The sequence below is a fragment of the Crocodylus porosus genome, unplaced genomic scaffold (assembly GCF_001723895.1).
Source record: "Crocodylus porosus isolate Cpor-Errol unplaced genomic scaffold, CroPor_comp1, whole genome shotgun sequence".
Classification (NCBI taxonomy): domain Eukaryota; kingdom Metazoa; phylum Chordata; order Crocodylia; family Crocodylidae; genus Crocodylus; species Crocodylus porosus.
The window spans coordinates 11,629,055-11,643,730 of record NW_017728913.1 but is presented as its reverse complement, the minus strand read 5'-3'; the positions used below and the strand labels follow the sequence as shown (position 1 = coordinate 11,643,730).

At 41.6% G+C, this 14,676-nt stretch overlaps 1 protein-coding gene across 3 annotated transcripts in view; it reads right to left on the bottom strand.

Annotated features, from left to right (window-relative positions):
• The window catches only part of KIAA0922 (KIAA0922 ortholog), a 117,741-nt gene extending 103,071 nt beyond the window's left edge, over window positions 1-14,670 (bottom strand). For all 3 annotated transcript variants that reach the window (XM_019534497.1, XM_019534496.1, XM_019534498.1), the window contains exons 1-3: window positions 14,555-14,670; window positions 13,848-13,918; window positions 3,534-3,577 (exon numbers count right to left, since the gene is read on the bottom strand). In XM_019534497.1, coding sequence (XP_019390042.1) covers window positions 3,534-3,577; window positions 13,848-13,918; window positions 14,555-14,624 — 185 coding nt within the window. In that variant the 5' untranslated portion in view covers window positions 14,625-14,670. The remainder of the gene's footprint in view (window positions 1-3,533; window positions 3,578-13,847; window positions 13,919-14,554) is intronic.
• Between the last annotated feature and the right edge of the window lie 6 nt (window positions 14,671-14,676).

Here is a 14,676-nt window from a genome sequence, read left to right as displayed (position 1 = left end):
TTTTTTTAAAGAAACTCAAAATCACATGTCAGGTCCTTTCCAAAGAAGCAAAGCTTTTCATTTTGAAAAGTGTGGTCCAAAATAATATATCCAACTATTTAACTCCTTGCTGGCATCATTACCTACCCTTGACTCCCACTGAGGTAGCCAAAAAAGAGGAAAGTTACCAAAGTCTCCAATCTGAGGTTGTAACCTAGGCAACTAGCACCATCTCCTTTCTCATCTCACTGAAGCTACTGCCAGCCTACAGAGTTACAAACAATCCATTTCTGACTTATCCATTAAAGGTTCTTTCCAAAATTTATGACAAAACAGTGTTTTTTGGCAACCATCTCCATGTTCTTGTTTTCCCAATGGTCTCCGCTTCAGCCAATGTGGGAACTTAATTACAAGGATAATAAATCCATTCCTCTGTGCTCCTGACATTTGAAAAAAAACACCCAAAAACAAAACAAAAAAACACCAACATCTGAAATGGATGATACCAAGATGAACATGTACAGGAAGTCAGTTAACAAACTGTTAATGCTTTAGTGACATTCTTTCTAAAATTAGATTAACAAGCTCCCAAAAGAGCCCATTAAAGTAGAATTCAAAATTACAGATAACATAAGGCTTTTTTTTTTTTTTGCATATGTCCCAAGATGCTGAACCCTTCTGCTTGCTTCAACCATGGGGACTGCTATATATTCACCTTCAGCACTAATTTCTGTTCTACATGCTACTTTTAGAACGAAGTTAATTTTGCTTCTAGTGCTCTGGGAGTTTCCTCATGACTGCCTGCTGTATCTTTATTACAGTATATTGCTGACTGCACGATAAAGTGTGCTACCAGCAAATCAATAAGACATACTGCAGCTTTCAGGCTCTTGTCCACTCTGCTATAGGAAAAGCAAATAAGTTCCCAGAAGTTCAGCATACAACAGGATAATCCAAACGAATGAAAGTCTGTCTGGAAACAAAGTAAACAAGTAAAATGGGGACTTCTACTTGATTAGTATTTTTCCAAACTCTTTTCTAGCCCTTCTTTATAATGTCCAAATAACTTTCACATGCAGTAGCACATACAAAAAAAAAAGTTTAAATGACTCATCAAGAGCCAATCAAGAACTACTTAGATAAGCCTCCTGCAGCACCAAAGCACAACAGTCGCTGACATCCGTTTTCAATCAGGTATCAGTAAAGTTGACAAATTATATTTTCATAACAGGAGTCCATATGTGAAATGGACTGGTCATTGAGATATTTTAAACAACATGAATGGTTAAACTGGCTGAAGTCCTTGCATTGTATCACAAATCTCAAATGATTTGGAGTTTCAACAATGTTTGTATTACTACAGGTTTCCCTCACCAACCACAGGGGTTAGAGGTTCCTGTGGTTGGGAAAACTGGCAGGGCTGGGGGAGCAGGGGCTGTGGGGACGAGTGAGAGGCATGAGCAGGGCCAGGGGAGATGTGGGGGGTATATTTTTCAACTGAACCACCCCCTTCTCTGAAGCGCAGATACTCAAAACCGTGGTTGGCAAGGAAAACCAGTACTGCACTCTGACCAGAGTCACTCTTGTCCTCAAAAGAAAACAAACAGGAATTAATTTTTTCCCTTTAAGGCTTATGTTTCTGGCCACTAATGAGAAGCACAGAAAACATCTTCTTTATGTCATTTGGCACTGTTGCTCCCAATTACATCCCAGCAAGGACAACTTGATTAGATATACATTGAAAACTTTATGCAGAAAAAAAAACTTAGTAAGCTTCAGGTATAACCATAGGCGGAAAAACAACTTTAGTCATTTTCAGGCAAAACACACACTATCATCAATAAAAGACTTGCCTGAATAACAAGGGAAGACTTGACTCCTACTTCTCTACCAGGAAACATGACTGAAATTCTGCCTACCAAATGAAGCAGTTTGCACAGCAGCTACACATTGAGACTATGAAACACACAGCACACCAGTAGAAACTGCAAGTAGTGCTCTATATTTCTGTTATTATATTACTAATACCATTCTTGTCATTCTGTAAGACATTAGAGAAAAAAGACACTCTTTTCAATTACGAGACAGAGATTGTCTTGTGAAGCCACCCCACAAATAATTAACAAGTTCTGTGTTTCACTAGCAATGGGCTAGAGGAAGCAAGTTTCTGGACAACCACAGCTATCGTATCACTGTTACAATAAGTTTTAAAAAGTAGGTTTATTTTAAGCTGCATTATTTGTAGGACTTAGATGTCACAGGAAGTTGAACCCACACTTATATGAAAGGAAGGAACTGTTTTATTGGTAGATATGCAAGTAGTAGAGGAAACAATTTTTTTAGTCAATCTATAAATACTACAGATATTATATAATCCTTCAGAATAAGGGATCCCATACCCTTACAGATGACTGCACTTTCTAAGTACTTTATCATTTATCTGTTTTCAAAAACTGGAAGTTCATGATACTATGGTAAGAAAGCAACAAGGTTTCTCCCTATAATAACTCATTCACTCTGTCCAACACTAATATCTGCGTGTTAGCATTTGGATAATGTTAACACTGAGAATATTATAATTTGCCATTGGGATTTAAGGCTGATTCCTAATTCAACCAGTCCCATGAAAAGTACACAAAGCCAGTTCACAAATGTCTAAATCTTTACTATTTTTTGCAAAAAAATAATTAAATATGTTTGAGAGAAAAAAGGTAAAAAAGAAAGCAGGAAAAGAAACTTCTACCTCTGTCTTATGCAGGTTGTATCTTATTTTCTAGTTTCAATAATAACAGTTAAGTTTATATTAGTATTGAACTCCTAATGCTGTAACTCAGCAGATCTCAGCTGGGGATCTGCAACCCCAGCAGTGGGGGGGGACCACGAGCAGGTTTCAGGGGGTCTGCATTACCCCTCACCTCACTTCCCCTCGAGGATAGAGCCACAGCCTGAGGAGAACAGTGGCAGCAGCTGGGCCAGGGCAGCAAGGCAGAGCCATGGCCTGGCATGCAAGCGACCGAAGGCAAGAGAATGCAAGAGCAGAATGCCCCTGGAACCCCCCAGTCTGTTATTCCTTGCATTGCTAGCAGTGCAGCTGGTGCAGGGGTCCCAGTAGCAGCAGCAGCAGCAAGTCTCGTCTCCCCACTCTACCCTCCTGTGCCAGGTCTTACCTGATGGGCTGCAAAGATGGCTCCTATCTGTGCTGTTTCAGCCAGGCTGAAGTTATGTGCCCACTATGGGACCCCACAAATTTGGAGAGACACATCACCTATACCTCATTCCACCCCCACACCTCACCTATACCCTGCCCTGCATACTGGATATGAAGAACAGTTGCTGTGACACTGGTGGGCCATGACATTTTTTGCTAGGGGGGGCATCAGGAAGAAAAAAGTTGAGAACCCCTGCTGTAACTGCCATGCCAAGAACCAGGAAAAGTATATTAATAAATCTAAACAATGAATCAGAACATTTTTGTTCAATAACATTTCAATATTTTGTAAAGTGGTTTTATACACTGGAATGAGCTATAACGTTCATGTTTGGACTTTGCTTACCTTTGCTCTTGTGGATATTCCTCCACATCCTCCTCAGAGTCAACCTAACGAACAGAAAAAAATACCAAGAGAGGTGATCAGAATTATAATACTGTGCACATCTTGGCCAGGTACAGATACTACGTTTTTACTGGTATAAGTGATCGAAAACTGGTCTATACCCAAACAGAACAGAGGTTCAACACACAAAATCTGTAACAGAACAGAAGTTCAGCACACAGACCGAGTTAAAAATGGTGGAACCCAGCCTAAGATTTGCACCCCCACCCTCACCAAGGAGTGAGTGTGTGTTCTGTTCCCTACCGATCTAAATTATGCTGCTTGCAGAAACCGCATAACTCTGACTCTACCTCGGGGCTTCTGAATGTGTATACCGAGCCCTTGTGCCTAATCTTACTGAAGTGAATATATTAAGAACTTATTTTAAAAGGTTACAAATTATAAAGATATTTAAGTGGTTCCACTAGGCATTAAAAAAACCTCCACGCTTAAGTAAATAAACAAACTGTATCCAAGATTTCAGATTTTCTGCCATTCCACTATTATTTTTTTTCCCAAGTTTGGTTCTAATTTACTTATTTTAGTTTAAACACATGAACTTATCAGGAGCTCTAGAGCACGCAAAATTCAATCTATTAAAAGCATTAAAAAAATTAAAGATAGGCCAACACTAACATTAGAAATTCCCAAAACACAAAGACTGAAATCATTGCTACTCAAATTATTTGCCATCCCTCGATGTATTCACGGGCCAACATATAAGGAAGCAAACTGTGGAATGCCTTGAAATTCACCAAACTCGCATTTACAGACTAAAGGCAAGGAAACAGCTTCCTAATAACAGGGCCTTCCACCAGGCCCTGAAGTACACAAATATTTTTAGGGACTGTAAGTTCAAACACCAAAGCTGCTCTCAACTGCTGGAATAAGATGCAAGAAGAGAAGCAGAATGAAGAGATACACAGGAAACAAACTGAGACAGTTTGCAGTTCAAACCCAGACACTTTGAACCATGACTAGAAGCGAGTAAGGTCCCTGAAGAAAACCCTTTTTAGACTATAGCTGCCTACTTGTTTTACCAGCTGAAGTGTTCAAGTGGCTTTAATGTGCAATTCAAAACAGAATGCATTACAGCAACTCAGTTTGCACTGATGAAAGAAAAGAACAATTTTAATGAGACTGTTTTCAGAAAAGGTCACAATCATCCTGCCAAGTGATTAGTTTTCCTTAGCTATAACAGAGGTAGATGCAGGCTCCAAAAGACACAAACGTTGTAAACCTGAATGGCAAAAAGTAGGAAAACTCACCAAAATCAACAGAAAAGGTTATTTCTATCATGTCCTCCCTTTGTTGTCCCATGCTACCTTTATTAAAAAGTCATCCCAAAAAATTACCTCTGAATCACATTTCAATTTTGGTTAGGCAACAGAAAAGGCAATCACCTACAGTATCCAGGCTCACTGAAATGGGAGCTTACTAGATGTGTATGACCTACATACATACTCGAAGGCACCCCGTGTCTGCCCAACCACACAAGACCATTGAGCAAGGAAAGCTGAGAGGACAGGAAAGAACCTCAGGTGATGGGAACAGTTGCTTAGAACAGTTAACCAGATCTTCAAAAAAGAGGGAAGGACAACCACTGTAGAGCAATGCCACCTATCTTTACTAGCATCAGCAGATAAGTAAATCATGGGTAATATTACTTAAAGCATCTTTTAGTCATTTTTAAAAAGCAGAAGATGCACATCCAATCTTTGTCCACGATCAGAAGCAAACCATTAGGCAATGAATCCAGGGCAGTCTTCACTCCATACGTAGGCCTAGAACAAGACTGACAACAGTTATAGTCTGAGGATTCTACAATCTTTCCCTAAACTTTGCTTGGAAAGGAAAACAGAAAACGCTGTGATAGTTGTCAGGATTCTTTATTTAAGCTGATACCTCCTCAGCATCAGCATAACTAGTTACCAGCATTTGGCGTGCCCATTAACAGGATCCCAAACAGCATCCTGTACATAAACAGTTGTGTGCTAAGCTAGAAAGCACCTGGGAGAGTCACACAGGCATATGGTAGCTATCAGGTTTTAGCTAAGAGAGGACAGCCTCTGTATTCCCTGCACAAGCCAGTCTCAATCACCCTAACACACTCCCTAGGAACATCTACATGTGCATATTATTGCTCCCGGGTGCTGTGATTACACAGGTACCCAAAAGCGCAGCATGTTGAGCCAGGTCGGAGTAGCCCTGGCTAGCAGGGGGCCCAGGAGGTCAGCCTGCCAGCCCAGGACCACTCTGACCTGGCTCAATGTGCTGTGGAGTGGCTGGCTGGGGCTTGAGGGTGCTCCAATGTGGGTCTAGCCAGCAGGCAGCACCTGTACTGAAGCACCCTCATGCCCTAGTCAGCCACATCAGTGTCTATATAAGGTGCTGCAGAATAAAAAACTCCACACTAGGCTAGTACTTGTATTTACAAGTTTATTAGTTTACTCCAGCCTAATAGCCCTGCACATGGAGACGCAAGACTTTACTGAAGAGCTAATCAGTCTACTCCTAGTACTTGTCTCATGTACACACACCTCCTGAAGCTCAGACAATGACTTTAGGATGCAGTAGAGCAGCCTGCAGAGAGAAACACAAAGTTGTATCTTCCTTAAGTCAGTCTCAGACTCTGATGAAAACTAAATACACTCAGATGAATCCTGATTTAAAGTGGAAAACCTTATATACTCCTTGTATTTAAATAACAGGATATGTTTGAGCTAAAGATAAATTTCAGTACTATCGAGCCACGTTTCAGTTACACATGTAATTTCAGGGATGGTGATTAACTTTATTAACTCCTGACATTTCATTAAACAACGTGAACTCAAATCAGGTCCTTACCATCTGGCATTCTGTAGACTGAAGAAAAGATCTGAGAATAATCAGGGCATTAATAACAAATGGCCAATACTCCTCTGTATCCAAGACAGGTTTTCACCCTTGGTTCATGGCTTATTCTAATTGATTATAAAAATAAATATCTAGGAACAAGGAAGACATGCCAAAAATCAGTTCCTCATAGAAACTGGTATAAAAATCAGACCTAAGAGACAGGTAACATAAAATAGAATTAATGAGTCTCAACACTGAAAATAAGAGCCCCAATCATTATTCAATAACAATGGAAAAAAGGACATTGAAGAGTTTACAGATTCGGACAGTAGAGTAATAGCAAACTGAGACAGTGAGAAAAGACATCAGAATCAGTAAACCAAACCAAGTCTCTGAATCATTTTGAAACATCTGTTTCATCTTCCACATAAAACCAAAAAACAAAGGAAGTTAAATTACAAAAACAAACATAAAAAATGTGTTACTCTACAGGCCCAAATGCTGTTGTCTAAAAGTGTGCATAAATTAGAAGCATGTCCGAACTGTCTGAGGAGAATAATAAGACTATTTTGGCCTGAAAAAGTCACAGAAGAGGTACAGAAGAAATCCAGTATATGATCTATGGATAAAATAAGAAAAGAGAAAAGATGAAAAATATTAGGGAATGAAGAATGATGCCTTACCAAATACAGTTCCAAAGTAGAACCCACCAAGGAAAAAGAGGAAAAGAAAAACTCAGGACACATGAAAAGGGACAACAGAACAAGAAATAAATAGGCAGAGTTATAGCTGGAATTCCAGCTGCTGATGATCACATTGGATGAATAATACTGCATTTCCATTTTCCTCCATTTTTATTCTAGAAGCCTGAAAATGCCAAGTGTAATGAGAAATCACTAGTTATAGAAATCTCCTAACACCTGTAAATCAAGTCAAATTCATACTTGTAACATCTGACAGATAATCTCAATGGGCTCTAATACCCATAGGTACAAATGTGACAAAATATTTTTAAAAATCCACTCACCTCAAAATAACTTCAGATGGTTGGCAATGTCTCAGAGTCCAAAGAAAAAGCACAGTGTAAGGTAGCTTTGATAATTTATTCATGGCCTTCAATATTTATATCCAGACCCAGGATTTACTTGTAATTGAAAGCATTTTAGAAAAGAACACATTCCCCCTATAAATCTGAGGTAGCAAAGAGGAATTATTTCCCTCCTTAGGATTTCCTTGCAAACTGTTAATTAGCATGCCACTGATTTTTTGAATTCTGGAAGTAATTACCAGACTATACTACAGCTTTAAGGAGGCACTACATTAATAATCTGCTAACATTGTTTTCAGAAGGTACCTGACAAGGAAAACAAGTCATGTTTGTGTCTCCCTTCCAGGTTTTTGTGCTCATACCATATTTACTTGAATACAAGATGAGGTTTCCCCTCCCCTTCCCACCCAACCCCCTCCCCAGGCACGAGGAAAAAAGCCCTTCATCTTATAATAGCATACAAGGAAATCTGATTTAATACACCGGGCACATCTACATGTGACACTTAATGAGCAGTAGACTGATTCTACTGTGCATTGGCACAGCATGAAAAAAAACGTGCTAATGTGCAGAAGAATTAGCCTGCTGTGTATTAGCATCACAAAAAAAAAAATGTTCCTGCGCTACTACGCAGTTAACACCAATTACAGCGCATTAATGAACACGTAGATGCACCCACTGTCTGTCATTAAACTGCTGCCAAAAGCAGCATGTGCTCAGTACTGCAATCAAAACCAACTATGAAATTGATTAAATGGAGTCAACACTGAGCATGACTGTAAAACACATGGCCCACAGTGAGCAAACTGCACGCCCTCTCTCAGCCTGGCACATATGATTAGTGTGGTCCCATCCTGTACAAAGTGAAGTTGAACCAGGTTGCCCTGCACCTCATATGCACAAACTTTTGGAGGATCCCAGAATTCGTGACAAAAACACCCAGTTCCAGTCATGAGTGGGGGCTAATTAGCCAAATCAGCTAGTACAAATGTGACCACATATAAAAAGCCCACTCACTTTAAAAATAATTGAAGATGGTTGGTAATGCCTCATATTTCTTCCATAACTCTTCTGTTATTTTTTCAGGCCAGAATAGTCCCATTATTTTCCCGACACTAGTGCTACTCAAAATTGTATTTATGAAACACCAGTGCTAAAACTTGCAGCAGTTTCAAAAACAGTAACATGCATCAATTCCGACTGAGTTACATCTATGGGTACTATATGCAAATTGCTACAACCATGTTTAATTTCAAGGCTACGGTTCTGGGGTTTTTTTTGCTTTTCACTTCTACATGCTCAAGGACAGCAGGGTCTGACAGTAATGGGAGGGGGAAGGGGCTCCCAAGGGAAAACACTGGGGGGAAGCAGACACAAGGCTACCTGATCCCTCAGATTTAATTTTCCCTGCTGTAGCAGTGGGAAGGGGACAAATTCAAGGCAAATGTCCAATAATTAGATTCTATGCCTGGAAAATGATAGTAAACTTATAAATTTTCCATATATGGAATCTAAATATTGAGGGGTCACCTTATAATCGGGGTCATCGTCTATTCGAGTAAATGCAGTATATAAAGTCTTATCCTTTCCCCAATCCTTTTGCTTGTTTAACTGTGTTTAGAAAAATTGTAACAGTGTTTCTTTCCATGTTGGAGGACTCAGAGATTTTAGGTGGTAAGTCCTTTAAAGATTTTTTCCTCCCTAGTGTTTTAGTTAATACCTGTCAGAAAATTAAAAACAAAACCACAGATTTATAAAGAGTGTGAATAAAAACGACAGAACTGTAATCAAGCCACCCCCCCGTGATATCAAAATCCCATCAGTTTTCCACTCTTTTGCAATTGTTCAAGATAACCTAAATTCTCAATGTTATAAATAAAGAGGATTTTAAAAATTGCTTCCTTCTAGTATGCAAGAGAGGCCTGAAAACAAGGTACGAGCCCACCTACTTCCATTCTCTACAAGCGACCTTCAAGAAGCAGCAGGGAACAAAAGGAATCATGATAACGCCATAGTCCAAGTCAGATTCAGAAAGGGAGCAATTATAAAAACCAAAAACCAAAATAAACTGCAAAAAGAGACATTGGTATGGAGATGGTTGTAAATCATTATTGACGGAAGATGGAATGCTAGTGATGCGCTAAATACCGAACTACAAATGGGAGTAAATGTTAACAAGCTCGCACATGAACATATGCTGTACTCAGGTTGTGATCTAGACCGGGGTGCTCAACCCCAGGCCCATGGGCCAAATCCAGCTTACGGAGCCATGGCATCTGGCCTGCAGGGCTCCCCATGAGTCAGGAAATTTAGCACCAGGCAAGCCGTGGCAATTAATACTACTACCCTTCCCCCACAGTCAAAATTCCCAAGCCCCATGCAGCTGGGTAAGAGCCTGGTCACATCCCCTTCCCAGCATGAGGCCAGATTAGGGCCAGCCTACTTCTACTTCCCCACAAGACCAGATCATAGCTGGGCCATTCCCCTTCCAATGGAGGTCAAATCAGGGTCAGGCATGCTCCCTACTCCCCCACGCAGCTGGGGCCTTCCCCCACCCCCCTGCCCCCGCACCAGATACAACCCATGGACAGACCACGCACCACCCAGCCAGGCCATGAAAAAAAAGATCAAGCACTGTTGAGTCTACTGTTGATCTAAACTAACGTACTGTGTGCAGAGGTGTAAATAGAAATTTTGGCACCCTGGACAAGGAGGTCAAAGAGTGGTGTGGGATTGTGCCAGCTACAAGAGAGTTTTACCTGACCCCAAAGACTCAAAGCTCCCAGCTACAGGTGTAGCAGCATGGGCCCCCCACACACACACATAGACTACTGCTGTTGCCACCATTTTGGCACCCCTTCTAAATCAGCAGCCAGGGCTGATTTTTTTTTTTGGTGTGCTGCTTGCCTGCCCTTAGTTACTCTACTGACTGCATGTACATAGACCAGAAAGGGTAGTCATCACTGAATGGTTTTTGGATTGGTGGGTATTTTCAGAGGAATCAGAAACTAAAAAAGGGGGATTCTAAGAAAAGGGAGCAGGATAGAAAAAAAAGTATGACTTCCAAAGCATACTTTACATATAAAGGGGGAAGTTGGGAGGGGGCTTTTGAAGTGCGTAAACAAGAAGAACGTAAAGGGAAATGAAAGCAAAGATGTGAGGGGTGGAGGTGGGCAGGTCCTTGAAGGTTAGGCAAAAAGCATGAACTTGATACAGCTCAAGTAGACAAGAGCTATGAGAGGGACCATAAAGCAAATAGAAATTTTACTCAAAAGTTTGTTTCTTTTCAATTCAAATTCTTTCCTCCACCCTACAGTTTCTCAATTCTGAAAACAAAGATATGAATGGAGGATTTTAATGGCTGAGAAGGACACTAATCATATTAACCTCTAACTCTCCAACTCAAACCCTATCCACAGTAGCAGATGTTTAAGCTATCATTTGATGAGTATCTGTATTCAGGGCAGAAAGAACTACATATTGCAGCAAGGATGTTTCCAGTCTTTAAAGTCTTCATTAGCACTTATTTTTAGAAAAATGTAATTTTTTTTCATCCCATAATAAGGTCACTATTTGAATATTTTCTTCCAAATAAGAATTCCATAGCACTTGAAAATAAGGAAAATGTTCATCTTACTAGATTCTGCCTACTCAGTATTGTTCAGTTTTGTGACCTACGAAATGGGGTTCTCGTAAACATAACAAAACCATGAAAAACCTGCTTCGCTACTGGCAAGCAAAGATAATTTCCCCTGAGTGGGGATCACTGAACAACAGATTTCTGTGGAGTTTACATTCCCATTTACCAAAAATAAAAAAAAAAAGCAATACCAAGATGCAAAGTGAGGTGGCACTGCTCTTCTGTACCTACAAATAGTTGGTTCATTACCTACTCCTGCCCCTAGTTCACCCAATATATAACAATATAGACTGCCAGGAGTCTGGTTACTTTTACTACTGTAATTTCAGAACTGTGTAGCAAATAGCAAAACTGCCAATGTTATGTCATTTCTCTCTGCTACTTCTTAGAAAAATCTATATGAAAAACAACCATGGCACTAAGGCTGTTCACAATGAAGGAGAACTGCAATAGAGACTAGGGAAGTGAGCAGAAAAGAATAACTCTCCCTTCCCCTCTCTGATCCTTCCAAGAGGGTCTGTGACTAAGATGGTTAAAACACAACAATCTCATTCCCCCTTCCTGCTAGTTAGAGAAGCAGGTTTATAAATGATCATATTTACAAGCCAAAAGCTCAAAAAAAAAAGGTGCTGAGACCAGCAGTTGCATGATGGAGGAATTCCAGCAGCTACATAGGAAGGTTATGGCTCTTAAGAGGACTGTGTCCTGTTACTTGGCTGATGGGTCCAGGACACTCCATTATATTACCATCTGACTAGTAAAAGCCTATTAAGTGTTTCAAGCTGAGAAAAGAAAGCCAGTGCAAAACTGTTTTACATATTAGTCACTGTGACACAGTTGAAATTAGAAGGCCACTTTCTTTTTCTACATCCAATGCAGAATCTGTAAGAAATTCTCCTGATCTTTACCTATTGCTTCCACAGAAGTAAGCAAAATAAATAAATGTCAGGTGAAGTTCAAGACTAATTTTAAGTCATTCTTTTACAAGGAAGCTCCATCCAAATAGAGTCCTTCCCAAGTGGTCTTACTCTTCCCAACAAGTAAACATTACATTTACCATATCTGAATTGCTGCTTTACTGTAAAAAGTAACCAGGTACTGTCATTGTGTGGTTTCATGTGTAATGTGTTTTGACATTAAGATTGCTCACTTTACAGTTGAGATTTTTTTCCCCTTAATAGTCAGCCCAGCAAACTTAGCCTAGGATCAGGAAAAAAACCCATAAAGCTCTTTTTGGCCTATGCATCTTTGATCATAAACCTTCCCTACCTAACCTTCCAAATGAAACCAAGCAAATTCTAAAGAAAATAACGAACAAACAAAAATATTTGCAGGCACAGGTAAGACTCTAATACAAACACAAAACGCTGTCAACCCAGAACCTAAGAAGTAGCCTAGCCACAGCATCTATTGTCAAGTCTCTGAGTCCAGCACTGGTTTCATCAGCTTCCTTATACTACCACTCCAGAATCAATATCCAATAACATAGATATGATAATGATATGACTTGCAAGAGGAACGCTGTTCTATTAGCCTCTTACAGAAGAGAGCAATGTCCCCAAGGACTGATCCTTCCCAGTTGTAAGCCTGGTGCCTTGAAGTCTAGAAGAACACAACAATTCTACACTCTGGGCATAACCCATTAAAACAAATTTTATGGCACTAGACTACCTCAAATGTCATAAATTCTATGGTGCAGCTCCTAGCATTCTTCTGCACTTGTAAGAACGGCCATATATTTTACAATATGACACTTCTTTCCTTCCTCCTGCAAAATCTAACAAAAAATGCGCTGCTCTTCAAAGCAGCTACATGTTAACACTTAACCCAGCTAAAATGTGCCAAAAGGATGGCATTGTGAATGGCAGCATCACAAAGAAAAGGTTGTTCTCAGGAGAACAGGCTTAACTATACATATATATATTTAACATACATACATATACATGCACAACACACAATACATACACACACGTACATACATAGAAACACTTACAAAAACATCAAGTTTTGTTCTACCATCATCTCAAGGGTAGAACATCAACCTAAAGTTTTACCATCATCAAGAAAGACTGCATAGGGTACAACAAGTACAATAAACAGACCAGCAAAACTGTAATTGTCAGCCACATACAAATAAATGGCAACAGCAATGGCAATTTAGCAAAACACACACACACACACACACACACACCTATATATCTCTACAGATCCATATAGACCTATATGTACAGATATCTATCTATATAGATATAGATAGATACTTGTGTGTGTGGCTGGATAGATCAATCTAGATCAAGCCACATGATTTTTTTTTAAAGCAGTAAAACCAAGCTCCCCCACTTAAATCTTCCACGCACACTGCAGAATCTTAGCTGGATCCTTGTTGAGAAAATCAGGTAGAGCAACACCAAGAGCCCCCTTCCCAACATGTCACTCGATATCACTTCCAGCTTCTTGCTGAGTTGCAGCCTAATCTTGCCTGCGCACACTGCTATCTGCAGCAACCTTGTGTAGGTGCAGTCCCAGTCACTGTCACACACACACACAACCCTCCCACCCCCCCCAACGAACTTGAAGCCACCATGACTCAAGGTATCACGTGGTGGACTTAGAATAAGGGCACTGTTGCCAGGTGCAGTGGACACAGTTTGTTTGCTTGGCAAACTGACATGAGTGCTACTGCCAGCCGGCCAGGAGGCTGTGCTCCGCCTCCACCATCCCCACCAGTGCTGTCACCCTGTCTCCTCACCTGAGTGGGCAGCAAAAGTTCCCCTTCCTCAGCTTGCCACAGCTCCACCACGTTGGGGATGGGGTCGATAGCTACAAAAAACAAACAAAAACCACACAGGCTGGAGTAACAAAGCACATTGAAACGGGCAGGGGAGGGGGGGGAACGGCTCTACAGAGAATCACCGGGGGGGGGCTGCATTAGCCTGAGGATTTAAGAGGCCTGACATAAAGAGGCTTTCCTTTTCACCGCCGCTGTGCTCCCAACGGCAAAAATAAAATAGACGGATCATAAAGTTTCCATAGGAAAAACGCAGCGGCGGAAGCGGGTGACATCTGAAAGCGGGCATGTAAACCTGGCAGGCGAAGGTGCCTTCAGGAGCCAATTTCCAGCAGTGGCGAAAGCTCTGGCTCAGAAAGGGCTGGGAGGCCAATGCCTGCCCCGCGGGGGTCCCTGGCACTGCAGTGGCAGCATGGCCCAGGCGGGGGTGGGGGTCTTCTGGCTGCTGGAGGAGGGGGCTGGAGTAGGAGGAACAATGCTCCCGCTGCAGGAAGCCGCGCTCCTGCTCGGGCTCGGGCGGCGGGCAACCATTACAGGCGACGCCTAGCTGGGGCGGCAGCGGGGAGCCGTCCATCGCCAACCCGCCGCGCCGCCCGGGGGAGCGGGCCCCGGGGCTGGGGCAGCGCTGCCTGCGCCCGCTGTGCGGGCGGGACCGCCTCAGCGCTTACCTTGGCCCTGCGCTTCCCCCGGCCGAAAGCAGGGGAGCAGGACCTGGAAGACGCCGAGCAGGAGGTTCATGGCCGCAGCCGCGCGGCAGTAGCTGGCTGCCTGCGGGTAGCGCAGCCCCGCC